The sequence below is a fragment of the Paroedura picta genome, chromosome 15 (genome assembly GCF_049243985.1).
Source record: "Paroedura picta isolate Pp20150507F chromosome 15, Ppicta_v3.0, whole genome shotgun sequence".
Lineage (NCBI taxonomy): Eukaryota > Metazoa > Chordata > Lepidosauria > Squamata > Gekkonidae > Paroedura > Paroedura picta.
This window is the reverse complement of record NC_135383.1, coordinates 18,360,806-18,381,552: the sequence shown is the minus strand read 5'-3', so window position 1 is coordinate 18,381,552 and position 20,747 is coordinate 18,360,806. Positions and strand designations below refer to the sequence as shown.

Below are 20,747 nucleotides of genomic sequence, written 5' to 3'. Positions count from 1 at the left end.
TCAAGTAAGAGCTACAGGGACGTCCCCACAAACGACGGTGGTGATCGTGCTTGGTAGGGCATCAGAAGTCTTCTCGACCCTAACAACAAGGGCAGGCCTCAGTGCTGATAAGGAGGTGGGCAGCATCTGTGCAGTGCAATTGGGATGACCAGGAGGCAGAAGGCCATCAAAGGGTTCTGCTGTTTTGCCACACTGCGTAATTGACTCAGTGCAAGGCGTAATTGACTTGTGGCACTCATGGCAGTGATGCAGGGTGGAAAAATCTTCTGACGCTTTCGTTTCTCTGTGGAAAACTTTCTGCCCCACATATGTAAGTATGATTTGTTTCTCTGCAGTTGTCAGGCAGTTGAGTCGCAAATCGGTCACGTCAGATGCGTTAAATGTGGCGTTATGAAATACGGACAATATGTTTGCCTTTTATGGGTTATACGATTTAATGTATAAAAAATTCAGATTCAAATTTGAACTGGAAAACCAGCATCCCTGTACCCAGCATGGAATGGGTTGATGCACTGGGGAACTGTAAGTCTCTCTTCAGAGGCACCGTAAACCTTAATCTGGAGCCTAAAGTTTGCCAGAAGGCTCTCTGATTCATTGTCTGCTTGTGGACTTTCTAATGAAAGCTAGGGGGAAAGGCTAAAGGGCAGATGGTCTGTTTTGTCAAAGTAATCCTTCTGTGAATTGTTGAAGGCTTTCACGGCCGTAGTAAATTAGCTGTTGAGGGTTTTCTGGCCTGCGTGGCTGTGGTCTGGTAATTTTAGTCCCTGGCATTTCGCCAACAACCATGGCTGGTATCTTCAGAGGTAGGATATGGCACACAAAGGAATTACCATCTTGCCATGTCCTGCCTCTGAATATGCCAGCCACAGTTCTGCAGTTAATAACAACTTGCAAGAACATTCCATTTGATCTGAGATGAGATTGTACTCTTTCTCTAGGGCCAAGTCCTAGGAGTCAGTGACTCAACTCGCCACACACCCCATGCCCATCTTAAAAATCTCCCCATCTGGTAGGATTCGAAATCGACTCTCTGGTCCTCAGTCTCTCCCGAGTTTGTGGATGCACCAGTTAATTTCTCCTTCCCTTGATTAGCCTAAAGGGGAGAGCCAGTCCCCTTCATGCCCCTCTGGCTGGCGAGATGACAAACCTCTGGCTCTATCCAGCAGGTATTTCAAACTGTTCACCTGACTTACTCTCTGGTTTCCAGGGATCACTGCATGTCCTCCTGGGCCACCCGGGAAACCCTTCCTAGGAATGGTGTTCTATAGGCTTTATTAAACCACATTCCATGGTACTTAAGGGGCAAAGGTGTGGGTATGGTGCGAAGCATGCTACACTTTCTTGTCTATGTTCCTCATGGCAACACCTTACAAATTGAGGGGCACATCTTCACTTTAGTCTTAGCAACTTTGCTGGCACCCCCAGGGAACCCTGGGAACAGTAGGGAACGGCAGGATTTTGATTGGCTACCAGAATTGCAGTTCCCAGAATCCTTTTGGAGGAAAGCTGCGATGGTGAAGCTGGTATATAACGCCCTTCTAAGTTGGTTGTGGGCGATCTGCCTTTTGTTGCCAGTCTCTGCCACCTCTTTCTCAAAGCATTCCTCTTCGTTTGGCAGGTCACCCATCACATCTGGCAGCATCTGCAGTTGCGAATGCCGAGAGAGAACGAGAGCGGGAGAGGGAGAAGGAACAACGGGAACGAGAGCGCGAGAGGGAGAGGGAGCGCGAGCGGGAGAGAGAACGGGAACGCGAGAGGGAGAGAATGGCAGCGGTTCCCTCCGATCTTTACCTTCGTCCAGGTGAGTGCCCTGTTGCCAAATCTTTGGAGCTAGGTAGGGCAGGCACAACAAGGAACTGTGTAAGCCAAACTGTGCGTGAGACAGCAATAGGATAAAAATGCTGCTCCTTGCTCCCTCCCCCTTTTTGAAGATTAGGAATAGAAGCTCAGGAGCACTTGGGTATAAAATTGGGAGGGGGGACACAACATGTCCTCTGCAGTTAAGAATTCTTTCTGTGAGTTTGGGCATACCTTTCAGCCAGAAGAAAAACTGCCCAGAACGGCGGCTCACGCAGAGACACAGCAAGGAGTCTCTGCCGAATATGTTGTTTGGGTAGTTTGGGTAGTTCTTGGTTCCTGGAATGACTCATCCAGTTGTACCCAAGGTGGGGAAACGGCCGAATCGTCCATCCCCAGCGGAAACCAATCAGAGAGTGGCTGGGTCAGAGTGCTGCGTCTGGCATAGATGCTTCTTTCTTCCTCCTCTGTGCATCAGTGGATGTTCTAGGCTCATAAAAGCCTAGTCTCAAAAAAATGCCCAATTTGATTTTTCTTTGCCACCCCTCAGGTGCCGAGCAGCCAGGGAGACCTGGAAGCCACGGGTACGTCCGCTCCCCCTCCCCTTCGGTCAGAAGCCAAGAGAATATCTTGCAGCAGAGGCCCAGCATTTTCCAGGGATCCAACGGAACAAGCGTGATCACCCCTCTGGACCCCGCCGCCCAGTTACGCATCATGTACGGTTTGAGAATTTATTTCATTGCTATATTCCCCCCCCCCTCCCCAGTGGACCGACTCGTTGATCTCACTGACGTAAAATTACACAAAACGGTTAAAACATTCCATGAATTTAGTTGATAGCAATCAAAATGTAGAAGGTAGGAGCGCCTCCGCCAAGATGCTAGTTAAATAAGAGCAGCATCCTGATTGTGTCTGTGGCTGCCGAAAGTGTCACATCTGTCAGGTGTCTTGAAACCCTTCCCCTTTCGCCAACAGGCAGCTCCCTCCCGGCGCCCCCTCCATAACTCAGGGGCTGCCCGCTTCCCGCTTCAACACGGCTGCCGACGCCTTGGCCGCTCTGGTGGACGCGGCCGCCTCCGCCCCCCAGATGGAAGTGGGCAAGTCGAAAGAGAGCAAGCACGACGGCGGCCGGATCGAAGAGAACCCGGCCCGCCGGTCGGCGGTGCTGAGCGAGCAGCAGCAGATGGAACAGAAGGCGCTGGAGGCGGAGAAGAGGGGGCCTCCGGGCCCGTACACGTCCTCGTCATCCGCCTTCTCTGCCGGCAAGCCTCTGAGCCAGTCGTCTTCGGCCGTCTACTCGGAGGCCGGGAAGGACAAAGGCCCTCCCTCCATATCCAAGTACGAGGAGGAGCTGCGCACTCGCGGGAAGACCACCATCACCGCCGCCAACTTCATCGACGTGATCATCACGCGGCAGATCGCCTCCGACAAGGACGCCCGGGACCGGGGCTCCCAGAGCTCGGACTCTTCCAGTAGCCGTATGTTTGACTTCCCCTGGTTTTCGGCTCCTGTAGCTCAGTGCAGGGGTGTCTCCTCGCACTGCTGCTCCTGTGTTATTTTGGTTATAGAGCTCGGGGGTGTTGGGAGTCACCACAGTCTACCTTCTTTAGGATGCTTAGGGCTGATCCTGCGTTGAGCAGGGGGTTGGACTAGATGGCCTGTCTGGCCCCTTCCAACTCTATGATTCTATGATTCTTCTCTATCTCCCCAAGACACAGGCGTCCCCTGCAACACATTTTGGCCCCCTTAGCATTCACAATACACACTCAGCCTGCTAGGTTAAGACAGGCATAACACAGCCACTGTTTCCTTGCAGCGCTTTGCCCCAGCCCCTAGGGCCATGTTCTTCCGGCCTTCCACTCTTAATGCAGCTCTGTAACAGCTGTGCATAGCTTTTAGCTGGTGGAGACTGAGCCCATGGGACGTAATAAAGGCATTTGTGCAGATCTGCCAGTTTTTAAACACTGGTTGCAGAATTCAGAATTTTTTCCTACACAAAGACACCTCCATGGCCAAGCCTGAATGCGTTCTGCCCTGAATATTTGTTCTAGATGTTCCGCCCAGGCGGTTCAGATTACAAATTCTGTAGCCAGATTAAATCATGCAACTTGAACAATCCTGCATGACGCCTGAGAATTTTTTGTTTGCATGACTTCTGTCTTTTTTTTTTTTTTTTGCTCTTCTACTTTTATGGGGAGGGGCAGTGAGGCTTGGCCCAAACTCCACTTCCCCATCTGTTCTTTAGTAGGCATTACTCAAGACCCAGGAGTCCATGGTAGGCTTGTGTGCTTCGGCCATCGAAACAGCCGTTCAAGCCTCAAGCCGTTCAAGCACTGGGGGGGGGGGGCAGCAACAATGCACCAGTCAACGCATGCAGGCACCGGGTCATACGCCGCCACCATAGCCCCCCCCCCCGCCCCCCCGCAGCAGCGCTGGCCACTTCAGGCTTCAACTGCGGCTTTAACAGCCGAAGCGCACAAGCCTAGTCCTTGGTGTCTGCCAGGTGTTTTTACAAAGTGGCCTAGGCTGGGGGGGAGGGGGGAATGGTCCATCCACCCATCAAGGTCTATGATTGACCCTTGAAAATTTGATTGGCTACCTGGGTTTTTATACACATTGCTCTAGGAACAGTTGCCCCGACAGTACGAGGGTCTTTACTGTGTGACTGAAAGTAAGCTGCAGCAGGCATTTTGTGGCCGGTTTTGCCTCTTGCAACAGCCATTTCGTAGCTATGCCTCTGTCAGAAGTTCCAATGTGCCCGCAGGCTCAAAAAGGTCGGGGACCCCTGCTCAAGACCTTCAGCCCTGTATTTTCCACCGATACATTTATCAAGACAGCTGCTTTTTGCACCCAAGGCAGTTCCTGCTTTGTTTCTCCAGCGGGCCAGAGTTCACACAGTTCCGAAATGATCACTTGGGAGAAAGAAAGAAAAAAGGTTTTGAAAGTGACCTAGAACTTGGAAAGGTCTGCAGATCGGCATTGTGAAAATGCTTTGGCTGAGGCAGGTTTACCTTGATCTTCTTGCTCGGTTGTAGATAATTGCAGTTGAGCTCCGATCCAAAGCAGAAAAGGAAATGTCCTGTTTAGGTTTGCTTGGAAATGCGGCCCATTCTATTCAGTGTACTCAACAGGTAAATAAAGGACATCTGGTCCTGAATGCTTTTTGATGACTCCGCCCCCTTTCTGTGTTGTCCCCTCAGTCTCCTCCCACCGCTATGAACCACCCAGGGATGCCATCGAGGTGATCAGCCCTGCAAACTCGCCAATCCCTCCCCAAGAAAAGATGCCACCTTATCCGCAGGAAGCTCCGAAAATGGCCCAGGCAGAAAGTAAGTTTGGTTGGTTAATTCTCTGCCGCTCCCCCCCCCCCTCGGATCTTGAGTAGGCAAATCTTTTTGACATTTGTCATGCCAGCCTTCTTTTACCTAGTGCAGAACATTAGAGGGCACCCAGGTAGTGACACTGCACACAGTCAGTAAATTTGCCCCTGATGGCTAAGTGAAGCTTACCTGTTCAGGGGCAGCCTGTCATTTAGTATCTGATGCCGAGGGAAGTTGGCAAGGCCTGGGAACTTTATGTTGTCGGATGATCTGATCTGTGAGAGAAAGGTGGAAGTGTGTGGCGCATAAAGGAACAAAATGAGAGATGCTGGAAAGAACAAAATGCTGTCTAGGGAGGATGTCGTTTAAAGAGGACACTGAGCAGGGTATGTGCCAGAAGGCTGGAAACCCAGATAGGGGAATCGCCATGCTTCCATTCAAAAACCTGGGACAGGAGCACGACTGGGGGGTGGGGGTGGGGGAGGGGGGCTGTACTTGGTACAACCTCTGTAGAAGAAAAGCAAGGAAATGGCATATTGGAGCAAGCGGGGCTCTGTGTGCCGAAGGGGATGTAGAATCCAATAAACTGGACAATTTAAGGAAGTGCAGGCCCAAATTTAAGGAAGTGCAGGCCCGAAATAATGCGGACTTGGGTTCATACTGTCGTCTCCTTGGACTTCAACTGTGAAGGTGATTTTTAATGGAGAAAGGGAATCTGATAGGCTTATCTGACCATGAGGGTGGAAGAAATGCATTCAATGTAACTATAACAGAAGCTCCATATCCAGAGAATAACTATGTAATGGAAGCGCCATATCCAGAGGCAGAGTAGGTCTGGCATCCCCATTGCGGTGCCGTTGGGCCCCATAGTACCCGCTGGCACGTTTCTGATGCCAGACAAATATTTTTAGAGAGCGGGCAGGGACAGGTGGGGGTTTTGCCAGCAAGTCTTCTGATTGGCCACTGAAGATTTGGCTGGCAGTGCAGATTTTTTTTAAACATTGGTTTGGCAGCAGTTGCTACTGCACAAGAATCTTCACTGTAGGTATGCTGTGGCAGCCATTTTGTAGCCAGCTCCACCTTTTACAGCAGGCATTTTGTGGCTGTATCTACCATGCCCTGTCAGAATTCCAAAGGTGCCTGCAGGCTTCAAAAGGTTCATGATCCCTGGAGCAGAGGAACAGAGGAAGGTCTGAGTATCTAGAGCCAGTTTGGTGTAGCAGTTAGGAGTGCGGACTTCTAATCTGGCGAACCGGGTTCGATTCTGCACTCCCCCCCATGCAGCCAGCTGGGTGACCTTGGGCTCGTCACGGCACTGATGAAACTGTTCTGACCGAGCAGTGATATTGGGGCTCTCTCAGCCTCACCCACCTCACAGGTTGTCTGTTGTGGGGAGAGGAAAGGGAAGGCGATTGTAAGTTGCTTTGAGCCTCCGGGTAGAGAAAAGCGGCATATAAAAACCAACTCTTCTTCTTCTTCTTCTACTTCTAGATAGATGAAGATATGCCCCCAAATGCTTCCATGTATAGTTTGTTATTCTAGTATTATATGTGGACCATCTCATAGAGAGCTGGCTTGGCCATAGGAGTTAAGAGCGGTGGCTTCTAATCTGGAAAGCCAGGTTTGATTCCCCGCTTCTCCTCCATGTGCAGCCAACTGGGTGACCTTGGGTTAGTCACAGTCCTGTTAAATCTGTTCTTACAGGGCAGTTCTCCCAGCCTCACCTACCTCACAGGGTGACTGTAAGCTGCGTTGAGGCTCTTCTTCTTCCATATCTGTGCATTTTGGGGAGGGAAACACTTTTGCGCTCCAGCTGAGCCTCTTCCCCTGGCCTGGATGCCCTTGGATCCAGTGCTGTCATTGAGCGTTCACTCAGTAACACAGCCGCAGATTCCCCTTGGCCACTGCTGGGAAAAGGAGGGTGGGTTTCGTAGGCCCTTATATGATCCAGCAAAGCAGCTCGGCAGAATGATGTCCATCGTCCCCCCCCCCCCCTTTTCCATCTGTCAACCAGGAGACTGCAGCCGTCAGTACGAGGGGCCAGTTCACTCTTACAGGCCACAGCAAGATTCACCATCACCGCAGCCCCCTCCTTCCTCCCAGGCAGAAGGGATGGGACCTGTGCCACGCACCCACCGCCTGATCACACTGGCAGATCACATCTGTGTAAGTGTTTGCCTTAGTTCGCTGTATGGGGGGGGGGCAAAATCTTGGGCTCGCTCGGAAAGGGAAGCCGCCTTTGCACATTAACACGAAGCATTTGCCCAGGTGTGCAGGTTTTGATGACCTTCCAGAAACAGAATTCCGCTTGAAGATAACGCAGCCTCTCTGCTCAGAGTTTGGCTTTTTGGTTTGTTCATATTAATATCATATCCCTCCCAGAGAAAAGTGAATGTGTGTGGGGAGAGTGTAGTGGAATGGCCAGGTTAGATCCTTGAATGTTTTGAACATCTCATTTATTTTTGCACATAACCATTAAAAAAAAAGAAGAATGCAGAGATGCTTTTTTGCCCGTATATTTATAGATAATTCTGCCCATCCATATCCAAGTAAAAGCCAGCTCTCATCTCCTCTGGTATTCACATTCACAGACAGTTTGAAGTAAAGTGTGAATGCGGTTGATTTTATTTCATCAATAAGCTCAAACTATTGTTTAGCCGCTTCCTCTTTGCCAATGCACCCAAATCAGTTTACGGTTCTTAATTGAACTTTGAATGTCTCATGCAGCTGTGTTGTTGTCTCTGTTCTGCTTTCTCTCCAGCAAATCATCACGCAGGATTTTGCTCGAAGCCAGGCCTCCACGCAGCCGTCTCTCCAGCCTCCCACCAGCACATTCCAGACCTCTGCTCCCACAAGTGTCACCACATCGAACCGGGTGAAGACCTCGAACCGCTACAGCCCTGAAGCGCAGATACAGCCTGGCCCACACCAACGCCCGGGGGCCCGCGTGTCTCCAGAAAACCTCTCTGACAAAGGGAGGGGAAGGTAACCTTGCACTGGGTTTGTGCCCCCTTCCTCACGGGTGACATGCGAGTGAACCTGGAGAATCCTTAGGCTTTAAGGGTGTCCCCCTTCTCTGAATGAGGGGCTTCCATTTTGTAGCAAACTGAAGTTGTGTTCAATTTTATATAACAGTAATAATAATAATAATTATTATTATTATTATTTTCTTTTATCTTTTTTTTAGCCCGCCCTTCCCGCTTGGCTCAGGGCAAATGGGTCGATAACGGTTTTCAACGTTTCAATTAAATTAATTAAATTGTTAATTAATTTAGATATATTCATAAATCGTCTTATAGAGGGAGCCTGATTTTGTTGGGCAGTTGGTGGGGGGGTTGGTGGTTTTTTTCTGTTTTGTGGGTAGAGAGGCCAGTGTTTTCTTGGCGTTAATTTCTGTGGCCTCAAACCGTAGGCCTGGCGGAACAGTTATGTATTTCCAGGCTGTTACAGAAAATTAGAAATAGCGTACAAACATTTAAGATCTCAGCACTGAATTATGAAACAACAATATAAATACATTACCAAATACAATAAAATCCAAACTAAATATATAACTTAACTGTACTGCTTGCCCTATTCTGCCTCCTGCTGGGCAGGGTGGGGGAGAGTACATAACTCCTTTTAAGTTGATGGAGTCCAGATGGGAATCAAGCAGGGAAGTGAGCTAAAATCAGATGTTTCCCAGGCCCCAACCATCGATTCATATTCATTCTACAGCCTTTCTTGCATTCCCCTCCCGTACCAGAATTCCGAAGCCGGATTAAATTCTGGTTTGGTGGATCAGAGGTTGAATCCTTGGTGATGTGGACATTGGCTGCAGCCTGCCGCTTGAGGCTGAAGTGGAATTAATGAATCATGTGGCGGGGGAGAGTGAGAGACCATCTCCAGTCACCATGCCCGGAGCATCCTATCTGCCACAAATCCAAGGGACGCCCAAAACAGGCTGAGGCCTTCTTTTCTTAAACGTCCAAAAGCTGTTCATTCAGGTCCACAGAGAGCAGTAGGAACCATCGCGGTCGGTAGGCATTGCTGAAAGCGCGGATCTCGGGTACAGGCAACCCCCCGTACAAAGCAGGGAGAATTTGCCCCAGAGAGATAGGCAAGATCCCAATTAGGGTTGAGCACTTCAGTTCGGTTCGGCCGCCTCGGCGATCACCGAAGCCTAAGGCGGTCAGCGCCACGGCGCGGAGAGAAGGGGTAGTGGTGGCGTCTGTAGGTGGCCACCGGCTGGCACGCCACCCCTCCTCTCTGCCCCATAGTGCTGGCCTCCTATGCGCCACCTCATGCTGAACCGAGCCGAAACACTCAACCCTAATTCCAGTCTCTCGTTGCTAATGATGAAACAGCATTATAGATACATTACAGAATACAATATGGAATATGGTTGAGGCCAGGGCAGAGCCCCGGGACTCCAGCTTGGATCCCCAAGGTCTATCAGACCAGCTCCCTCTCTTACTGGAGGGATGGCACGGCCTCTGGCTGAACAAGATGGGGTTAGAATTGTGTATAGAGGATGTGACCACTGCTGCCTGTTGTTGTTATTGTTTTATTGTTGATTGGGTAAATTATAGGGTTTTATTGTATTTTAGCGTCTTATCATGTAAACCGCCACGAGACCTGTAGGGGTGCAGCGGTATATAAATTTAAAACTTAATAAATAAATAAAATCTATTTGCAAGGGATCTGCACCAGTCCCAAGAGACTGTTCTGTGATCTCAGACCTGTAGCTGGAAAAACCAAATTGCCCGCTTGCCCTGGAGCCCAGAGTAAGGACTCTGCTGGGGATTCTCGGCATGCTCATGTTGGGAATCACACCGAGCTGGCGGAGGCCATAAAGGGCCTTCTCAGGGACTTAAAAATCACACACTCCTGACAGGCGCTCATCCAATCGCCTTCTAAAATCTATCAATGAAGGAGCCTCCACAGCAGCATATCCCATCTACAAACTGTCCTCTCCATTGAGCCCATTGCTCCTAGCCATTGTTGCTAAAGCTGTAGTAAACAGGTTGGCCCCGTCTTCAACAGGTCTACGCTTTGGAGCCTGTCTCATGAGATGGTTGTCCACGTAGAATAATAGAATCATAGAATCATAGAGTTGGAAGGGGCCATCTAGTCCAACCCCCTGCTCAACGTAGGATCAGCCCTAAGCATCCTAAAGCATCCAAGAAAAGTGTGTATCCAACCTTTGCTTGAAGACTGCCAGTGAGGGGGAGCTCACCACCTCCTTAGACAGCCTGTTCCACTGCTGAACTACTCTGACTGTGAAAAATCTTTTCCTGATCTTGCTCAAACATCTCCCGGGAATCTCTCCCGCCAATGTAACTTTAATTGTTTTTTCCCCCTCTGGTTGAAACACCCTGGCAGGGAATAGCACGCAGGTGTGAATTGGTTGTTGGTTGTGTTTTGGCGTTGGTTTGCCCTGCCAGCCCTCCTGAAGCCTTGTGTCTTGCACCCTTTCAGGCTTGGGAAGTCCCCCGAAAGGAGCCATCTTTCCTCAGAGCCTTACGAGCCAATCTCACCGCCCCAGGCCCCGGCCATGCACGAGAAGCCGGACGCCCTCTTGCTGCTCTCCCAAAGATCCGAGCCTTCGGAACAGAGGTACCGCACCATGGCTTCAGAAACCGCTTCCTCGCGTGCTTACTCGCGTGAAGTTGTTGAGGCCGTTCAGGCTGTTTGCACGCAGCCCCGTTTCAGGATTGGCTCTGTACCTAGTCCAACCTGTCAGAAGAATAGGCGAGTCTGTGCAAGTGGCCCTTCTGGATATCTGCGAAAGGATTCAGAGTTCCAAAGGAGTGTTGCAGCTAAGATAAATAGATTTAGCAGCGCAGAAGCAGCCCAGGGAAATGTCTCCTTTGATCTTTGATCTCAAAATGTCATCTTTGAGGTGTCGCATAACTCCTTGCGTTTGTTGCAACGGTGTAGCCTCGAGGGGGGGGATCAAGATTGGCTTCCAAATGGCTGATATACATCCTTATTTGAAGCCCTAAATGGTCTGGTGCCGGCGTATCTACAGGACCACCTTTCCCCTTATGCACCCAATGAGCAAAAAGTAGTCTGTCCGTCTGGCATTAAGATCAGTGGACCAAAATCTGCTCAGGATTCCCTGCTCCAAGGAGGCCTCCACCCGGCCTGGTGTAAAGCTCTTTCAAAAGAGATCGCCCAGCAGGACCTTAACCAGACACAGAATCATAGAGTTGGAAGGGACCTCCATTGTCATCTGGTTCAACCCCCTGCAGAGTGCAGGAAATTCAGAACTAGCTGTTCATCTTCTCAGTGCGAAATGCAGTAATCCAATGGTAGTTACCTACATGTCAATAGAAAATTTTCAAATATCAGTGAAAGGACTAAGTTTACATTAAAGGTAAAGGTAAAGGTAACCCCTGTGCAAGCACCGGGTCATGTCTGACCCTTAGGGAGACGCCCTCTAGCGTTTCCATGGCAGACTCAGTACAGGGTGGTTTGCCATTCCCTTCCCCAGTCATTACCGTTTACCCCCCAGCAAGCTGGGTACTCATTTTACCGACCTCGGAAGGATGGAAGGCTGAGTCAACCTTGAGCCGGCTGCTGGGATCGAACTCCTAGCCTCATGGGCAGGGCTTTCAGACTGCATGTCTGCTGCCTTACCACTCTGGGCCACAAGTTTACATTACTAAAGACAAAACCATCCAAGAAAATAACACATTCTTTTAATGCCATGTTATGATGTCTGCAAAAGTATCTGCCATACAGACTAAATTTATTTGTGATTATGTTTATGTAAACTGAGCCTCTTGTGGCGCAGAGTGGTAAGGCAGCCGTCTGAAAGCTTTGCCCATGAGGCTGGGAGTTCAATCCCAGCAGCCGGCTCAAGGTTGACTCAGCCTTCCATCCTTCCAAGGTCAGTAAAATGAGCACCCAGCTTGCTGGGGGGTAAACGGTAATGACTGGGGAAGGCACTGGCAAACCACCCCGTATTGAGTCTGCCATGAAAACGCTAGAGGGCGTCACCCCAAGGGTCAGACATGACTCGGTGCTTACACAGGGGATACCTTTACCTTTACCTTTACCTTTACCTATGTTTATGTATTCATACAATTTGTATGCTGTATATTATACAGGCAGCACAGTAACCAAACAAACGTTAATGTTAACACATTTCAATCAAGTGGGGGTGGGGGGGGGAGCAGGCAGGGCAGCCAGACCTTGTAGATCTTTCTGCAGGACATTTCAAGGCTAGTAAGAAGATCCTTGCTCCTTGGGAAATCCCTCCCCTTAGAGACTGAGGCTCTGAGCTTAATTAGAGCAGTGGCCTCTCAGCTGGAGAGCCGAGCTTGATTCCCCACTCCTCCACTTGCGGCCACCTGGGTGACCGTGGGCCAATCAGGCATCTGTTGTGGGGAGAGGAAGGGAAGGCAATTGTGGGCTGCTATTGAGCTTCATTCAGGTAGTAAAAAGCAGGGCATAAAGACAAACTCTTCTCCATCTCATATTTTGCTGCCGGCCATATGTTCTCCCTCCCGCTTTATGACTTCTTTGTAAGCTTGGAGTCGTCTATTAGGGGGCCTGTGCCTTCCCAACGGGCCGCTAAATTGGAACCATGTCACTGGGGCAGCTTGCATGCGGTGGGCGAGGTACCAAATGCCACTTTATTTTGCGGGCGAGGCACCCACAGAGAGTTTTAAGAGATTTTAAAAGAGCGTTGGGCAGGCAGGCAGGCTGTGGCGCACGGGCCCTCTTCTCTGGCGTTTGTGTTAATATCTTCCCCGGGTGCCTTCTTGGGTCTCGGCAGGACGGACTCTCGTTCTCCAGGGAGCATCAGCTACCTGCCTTCGTTTTTCACCAAGCTCGAGAGCACCTCACCGATGGTGAAGTCCAAGAAACAGGAGATATTTCGTAAGTTGAACTCCAGTGGTGGAGGCGACTCTGAGATGGGTAAGAGGGGTTTTGCCTTCTTTGTTTTCCCCCTCCCCCCCACTTTGATGTTGTTGTTGTTGACTTTATAAATATAATTCCCAGTTTGGTTACTGGAGCGCACTAGTTTGACGCAGGAGAAGTGCTAGTGCAGTAGAAACAACGTAAAAGCAAATGGTGAAAGGTCTCCTGTATACCTGCATGAGTCACAGTCCCGATCTGCCAGTCGGGCTCCTCTGGGGGGTGGGGGGGAGTTGAGACTGCCTCTCTGCATCAGATGAGGCCGGTTCATTCGGCCTGAGGCACAGATGACGCAGAATTGCCCACCTTCAGAGGCAGCTGTCAGTGGTTTGGCCGTGCAAGTCTGCCAGGGCTCTCGTAGTCAGGGGTCCTGCCCCAAACAGCACCTCTCCCCAAAGAATAAGGACAGGGGTGTCTGAGGGCAGGTCATTGTGACTCCTCACAATGACATGCCAGCTCCCAGTGTTCAAACTCTTTAATTTTTTAGAACTGAATTTTATTTACTTATTTATTAGAATTATATAGGTTTCTGTACCGCCCCTCAGGGCAGGGCAGTTTACAGTATACAGTAGAAACATCAACAGAACATCAGTAAAACAATGGCTAATCTCACCATGCCAGCTGCCAAAAGTGTGTAGTCAATTCCCCCCCCCCCACACACACACATATCCTTTGTCACTTCACAATGCAGGAGGAAGCCCAGTGAGGGTTTTTCACTGTTTTCACAATCAGAATCATAAGCAGTGAACATCACACACTCAAAGGGCAGCCAAGGTTTTTTTTTCTTTCAACGTGATTTGAATGCAACCCCCGTCCCACCAAATTTAGCTACCCACAAGACTACGTGTTTGTCTTTGTCTCTTAAAAACCAAGAGAGAGAGTCCTGCTTAAGCAAGGGACAAATCCATTCAGCTCTCCAACCTGAATGTTCAGGGCAATCCAGAAGGCTATGATCTACATCAGGGGTAGTCAAACTGCGGCCCTCCAGATGTCCATGGACTACAATTCCCAGGAGCCCCCTGCCAGCATTCACTGGCAGGGGGCTCCTGGGAATTGTAGTCCATGGACATCTGGAGGGCCGCAGTTTGACTACCCCTGATCTACATTGTCAGTTTGTTTAGTACCACATCCTCCGTCTGTTAAAGCATGGGATACTATTAAACCTTTCGAGTAGCACTGCCAAAGGCAAGGTGTTCCAACTTACAAGGTATTCTCCTTGAAGACTAACACAAATTGTGGCAGGGTAGAAGCTTTTGTGCGTGACTGCTCACTTCTCCAAATACCCAACCAGGCCCGCAACTATGGGGCTGAAGAAGTCAGCAGTGACTCACAATAGCGCACCCCCTGCCACAAATTTTGTTAGTCTTTACGGTGCAAGTGAACGCTTGCTCTTTTCTGCTGCTACAGACAGACTAACACGGCTACCCATCTTAAGGTATTCTCCCGTCTGCAGCCAGGGCTTCAGTGGCTTAGACACACACACACACACACCCATGCATGTTGGAGGCTTTTGCTGAAAGGGCAACAGAGTCAGGTCCTCATGACAGTGGGGACAGAGTGCACATCCATGTTTAAGGTAGGCAAAAAGTATGTGAGTAAGAAGTCATTGCCTGAGAGAACGACATTAAATTTCTGGAAATTTTTTTGGGCCATGGGAGAAATGAAAGAGTCGCAGATTCTTTGCCCTCAGCTGACATGCCAAGGCATCGTAGTTTGGGCGGCCTGAGAGGTAGGAAGAAATAAAAACTGAAAATAGAAAGCATACATTGTAGAAGACAGGAACGGAAACATTGTTATTCCGATCGGCCTTCTCGGCTCATCCCAGTTGGACAGGTAGCAAATTGGAAACGGAATTAGCCGTCGCCAGAATGAAGCCTTTGGGTTGGCTACAGCCTACTCGTTGTGAACAGGCTTAAAAAAGGTAAAGGTAAAGGTATCCCCTGTGCAAGCACCGAGTCATGTCTGACCCTTGGGGTGACGCCCTCTAGCGTTTTCATGGCAGACTCAATACGGGGTGGTTTGCCAGTGCCTTCCCCAGTCATTACCGTTTTACCCCCCAGCAGCAAGCTGGGTACTCATTTTACCGACCTCGGAAGGATGAAAGGCTGAGTCAACCTTGAGCCGGCTGCTGGGATTGAACTCCCAGCCTCACGGGCAGAGCTTTCAGACGGCTGCCTTACCACTCTGCGCCACAAGAGGCTCATGTGAACAGGCTTTGAAGACAATTGTGAACAGGCTTAATTGTCTTCAAATAGTATAAGTCTTGAAAACATGGACTGCCACAGCACGTTCACATTTTGAGCGAGTGAAGCCTTTTCTTAGAGGTTTCCGTCCATTCCAAAAGAGAAAATACAGGCGATTTTCTCTGAAACTTCCAGCTTTTCTGTGGGGCAAAAGTAGAAAATTCTTGTCGCTTTTCCCAGACGTTCACACCTGTAGCTGAGACCTGATGAGGATGAGGATAGCTTGTAAAAACAACACCAACATTATTTCTTTATTTCTAGTATATTAGTTTTATAAGCTTGGGGTGGTTTCCATCATACGTCATGCATCGTACAATTAAAATCACATTAAGCCATAAATAAAAACTTGCAGGGCTCCCATTTTCCTCTCTATCACGCCAGTTGGTCAATGGGCATGACATGATTATCCTCTTTGGGTTCACATTTGAGTTTAGTGGTGGGAATACCCCCGAGATTAATGGAGGGAGGCCCGTGGATGCTTAACACAATTTCATTTTCAGCATGTATTTAAAATTCTCATTAGTGCTGTGACTTCACTGTAGTCGGTCAGAGGAGGGAAACGCTTCATCCCAGGGTAGGAGAGTTAGCAAAGGAGAGTGGGGTCGTTTTCCTGGCCTCTGCACACTTTGCACGCCTGGCCAGAGCTTCAGAACTGATGAGGGCCATCCCTCACAGAGGCCTGTCCACACAACTACCAGGGATGTGGCAGGAGGTTGGGAGCTCTTTGGCCAAGGGGGTTGCATCAGTGCTGAGATCCCCAGAAGCAGGCCACCGATCAGGGCAACGTCTGAAACGAAGGGGAGGTTTGGGTATGCATCTTTGCAGGGCAGTCATTGGTCACATCATGAGGACTAAGAACTCCAAGTGGTTATTGAATTACTTGCCTCCCGGGGAATCAGATTCATGCAGGATCTACCGTCTTCCCCCATTTTGAGAGAAGCTGGACTCCCTTCTCCTGTAGCCCCCCCAGAGCAAAAGCCAAGGACCTGAGCAAAAAGCCAAGGATCTAGAGCAAAAAGCCAAGGATCCAGAGCAAAAGCCAAGGATCTAAGAGAGAGAAAGAGAGAGAGAGACTTTGATTCAGAGGGCTGTGCTCTTTCACAGATGCGGTCTTATAGGCTGGCTAGCTAAATGAAGCATTTGTGTGTGTTTCTCTCCTCCCCCCCCCCCTGTGAACAGCTGCTGCTCAGCCAGGGACAGAAATCTTTAACCTGCCAGCGGTCACCACCTCAGGTAAGTGCTCCTGAAACCGTGCCCACCGCGAGGCTCATCCTCATTCCTGTTGCTTTTCTCGGACAGCAACCTGCTCTCCCAAGCAGACATCTCCAAAACCAGAAGGGGGTCTGGATCCCAGGGAAATGTTCGTGCCATTGTGATGAGGAAGGAAACAGCAAATGATCTGACAAGAAGCTGAGCTGAAGTCATTTCAGCCGGTTATTTTGGTACAACAACAACAATCCTTTAATAGCATATAAAAGTACAATATAAGGAGGGAAAGTGCAAAAGGATCTACTGCTATACAGAGAAAACAAAGGCAAAGGTCATGCTTTAGAGTAAGACATAATACATTCACGATTTCTCATGGCAAGATATAAAAACTTTGCAACTGGTTCAATTATATCAGGGTTCTGGGATGTCAAAAGAAACTGAATCTTACATTCATCCGAATGCCAGTTCTCTTTTACACAGCAGTGAGTTAAGAAATTTAGTTCGAGGAATAAAATGGACAATGGAAGAAAACGTGTGTAATTAATTATACAGCATTGTCCACAGGGGCACAATCTAGCTGGGTGTGGGATCTGTTGAAATCTCCCATACAGCACAGCAGAAGGTAGAGCATTAGATTGTAAGCCATGACTTCTTCTGGTTATTTTGGTAGCTAGGTGTGACGGAGAGCCAGCCTTTGCCCTTATGGAGCTCCAGACCAGGTGTCTGTGTCCAGGTGTCTCTGTGTTGCAAACCCCAAACTGTTTCAGCAGCATTGAGAAGGGAGGAAATAGACTTACTATCTGGGACCTGCGGTAAATGCATTGGCTTGAATGCATTTTGTCTGTTTCCAGTGGCAGGAGTTTCAGTAATTCGAGCTCACATAATTTCCCCCACCACCGTCAGAACACACGTACCCCTGATAGATTAGCATTGTTTGCTGCTTTGGGGGATGGGCCACAGCTGATCAGGAGAACACCTTGCATAATCTTTCTCAACTGTTTTTACCATTGAGAAACCCCTGAAACATTCTTCAGGCTTCAAGAAACCCCAGAAGTGGCGCAATCGTGCAGAATATGGTTGGGAAGCAGAGCTGTGGACATGCCCAACTGGGGCCCCTCCCCTTCCCACCCCCTCCAGGCCCATCACTGGCCATTGTGGGAGGTGGGGGGGGGTTGACATGACTGTATATGGTCATATCACTCAATAAGTGTTTAACAAATTTTAAAATATTAAAAATGAATTAATTCCCATCCATTTGGGGAACCCCGTCCAGGGCCGTCAAGAAACTCAAGGGTTTCACGAAACCTTGGCTGATAAAGCCTAAGCTAGCATGTCCATCCCTAGAATTGCCCATGAAAGGCAGAGGGCCTGTCTGCACCGCTGCCATCAGGGGACACGACACAGTGGTAGAACCCAGAGTCAGTCTCCCCCTGCTGCTTAAGGCAGCTTTGTATGTTCACAGCCTTTTTTTGTGGTTCAGGGGATAGAGCCCACGGTTTGCTTGCAAAAGGTGGGCTCAGATTCAAGCCTACCCTCTCCAGTGAAAAAGAACCACCAGGAAAACAGGGACCTTTCTCTGCCAAACACCATGGAGAAAGTTGGACCTTGTTCACCTTGAGGCCTGCACTTTCTACTTTTGGCGTAGACCTTCTGTGTGATCGGGAGAGTCTCAGTCAAACCAGGTGCCACAATTTCATCCCGCCTGCTAACTTCATGGGGTCCTGCCAACGCCCACGGATTGTGGAGCCACAGGTTCTCGAAGGCCGGATGTGGTTTCTGGAGGGCCAATAATGTAGTGGGGGCCGGAGCTGACACTCTCATGCTTTGGTGCATACAAGGCAGAATTCTCACTGGTCTTCTCTACTTGCCTTTAGGGATGCAAAAATCTCCCAGGTGGTGGTGGGTGGGGGAGAAGAGTAATGCGATGCGCAGGTTTTGATTTTGACATGCTTTCTGCTTGCATGGAAGGAGAACCGGACAGGCTTTCTGCTTGCATGGAAGGAGAACCAGCTTGCTAGTTTTCAAATTGCATTGCCCCTGGGCTTACGTGCAGTGCTACAGCAGAGTCAAGTATGATTCGGGGAACAGCGCTTGGTTTACCCAGGGATCCACTCAGGTCCTGGAAGCCTGGCCAAGGCCCTGCTTTAACCATGGATTGTGCCCTGGAACACATCCCAGAATCCTCTGCAGGAAGCCAAGCCTCCTTGGCAGACATGCAAGAGCTCCTTGGCAGAGAAGGCCCTTAAGACCCAGCAGTTGTCCCATCGTGGCAGCCCCGAGGCTGTTCCCTGAAACTTGGCAGCTTGAAGCTGTGGGTATTTCAGGAGCCGTGTCTGTCCCAGCTATGCATACGCGTGTGTTAACTTTTCTTGCACCCTCATTTATTTATTTATTTATTTTTAATGCACGCAGAGTGGCATCCCTTCTCCATGCATGTGACAAGCCTGACCCTTACGGTGCAAGTCAGCCCTGCTCTAATGCTCAGCTGCTCGCATGTCAGACTTGACTTTTCAGCCATGTCAGAGTTTGTTTGGCTAAAGCAGGGGTAGTCAAACTGTGGCCCTCCAGATGTCCATGGACTACAATTCCCAAGAGCCCCTGCCCGCAAATGCGGGCAGGGGCCCATGGGAATTGTAGTCCATGGACATCTGGAGGGCCGCAGTTTGATCCTGGGATAAAGCTTTGAGCTTTGCATCGACTGTACTCACCTTTTGGCGCTCTCTCCCTCCCTCCCTCCCCTGCCTCTTTCCTTTCTCTTCCGTCTTGGTCCGTGTTCCCCACCCCGGCCCCCCGGGGCACATGTCATCTCCCACTCTCCCCCCCCCCTCCGTGTCTCCTTCCTCCTCCCAGGTCCAGTTAGTGCTCGAGGTCATTCCTTTGCGGATCCCGCCAGCAACCTGGGCCTGGAGGACATCATCCGCAAGGCGCTAATGGGCAACTTCGACGACAAAGGGGAGGACCACAACATCGTCCTGGCTCAGCCCATGGGGTTGGCGTCTGGCGGCTCCGGCTCGGCTCTGCCGACCAACAGCGACGCCCGGAGGGAAGATATTAACCCATCCCCCAATCCGGGTAAGAAGACGCCGCCTGGCTCTTGAGAGGCTTTGGGTCCCTTTTGATGAGGGCAGAGACAGGCAAGGTGGTTAGATTTCGATCGCGGCGTGTTCCGGCTTTGCCGTTTGTCAGCCACCCCGGCGTACTGGTGAAGAGCAGCGGCTTCTGATCTGGCGAGCCAGGTTTGATTCTCCGCCATCTGCAGCCAGCTGGGTCACAGTCCTGATAGTGCTGTTCTCACAGAGTAGTCCTTTCAGAGCATTCTTAGCCCCACTTGCCTCCCAGGGTGTCTGTTGTGGGGAGAGGACAGGAAGGCAATGGTCAGCCGCTTTGAGGCTGCTTCGGTCAGTGAAAAGCAGGGTATAAAAAAAGAATTGAATTCTGTATCGTTTGTGGAGCGACAGATGTAGGAGAGCCTCGTCAGGCAGGCCAGCCCACATAGCAGGTGCCCCACAGAGAACGCCCATGTCCAGGCAGTGGTCAGTTTGCCCATTTGAAGCATGCAACCCATGGAAGCATGCAACCCTCAGGTGATCTAAGCTCTCATCTCAGATCATGGCAGTCCCACAGATATATGGGCTCAAGCCAAGGCCACGATGGGTATACCCAGCACCATAAGTTGAACATGATAACCGATGGAGTGACTGTAGCCTGCACATCATAATTCTGCTCCAGCTAATTCCTGGCCATGACCAAGCTGCAGCATTCTGTACTAAGCGGAGTCTGAGTTGAAACCAAGGGCAGACCCAAGTAGAATGCTTTGCAGTAGTCTAGCCTCAGGATTCCTATGGCGCAGTGGTCAAGTCCAGGTAGGGGGCCATCTTCTAGGCCAGGGGTAGTTAAACTGCGGCCCTCCAGATGTCCACGGACTACAATTCCCACAAGCCCCTGCCAGCTGGCAGGGGCTTGTGGGAATTGTAGTCCGTGGACATCTGGAGGGCCACAGTTTGACTACCCCTGTTCTAGGCTAAACCAAGCTGGAAGCAAATGGTTGCTAGTTTGGAATATTTTTTTGTAGCTGCATTAACTTGCTGCTCTAGATCAAGCGCCATTAACTTGCCAGATCAAGCGCGGCCCCAAAGCTCTTAACTGAGTCACCAAAGGTCAGCTGAACCTCACTGGAAGTGGGAAAGTATGGTGTCCCTCAGGGACTCAGCCTTCCTGACTAGCGTTCACTTCAGTCTCATTCAGATTCAGTTTCAGTTAAATTTAG

The 20,747-nt window shown here is 50.0% G+C and overlaps 1 protein-coding gene across 5 annotated transcripts in view; it reads left to right on the top strand.

The window, feature by feature from the left end:
* The window catches only part of NCOR1 (nuclear receptor corepressor 1), a 120,292-nt gene that overhangs the window by 92,706 nt on the left and 6,839 nt on the right, over window positions 1-20,747 (top strand). For 4 of the 5 annotated variants that reach the window (XM_077311821.1, XM_077311823.1, XM_077311818.1 and 1 more), the window contains exons 37-46: window positions 1,619-1,801; window positions 2,348-2,513; window positions 2,773-3,275; window positions 4,998-5,126; window positions 7,132-7,283; window positions 7,879-8,102; window positions 10,578-10,715; window positions 12,886-13,028; window positions 16,451-16,504; window positions 19,331-19,552. In XM_077311821.1, the coding sequence (XP_077167936.1) occupies window positions 1,619-1,801; window positions 2,348-2,513; window positions 2,773-3,275; window positions 4,998-5,126; window positions 7,132-7,283; window positions 7,879-8,102; window positions 10,578-10,715; window positions 12,886-13,028; window positions 16,451-16,504; window positions 19,331-19,552 (1,914 nt within the window). The remainder of the gene's footprint in view (window positions 1-1,618; window positions 1,802-2,347; window positions 2,514-2,772; window positions 3,276-4,997; window positions 5,127-7,131; window positions 7,284-7,878; window positions 8,103-10,577; window positions 10,716-12,885; window positions 13,029-16,450; window positions 16,505-19,330; window positions 19,553-20,747) is intronic. The other variant, XM_077311822.1, reaches the window with a different exon arrangement.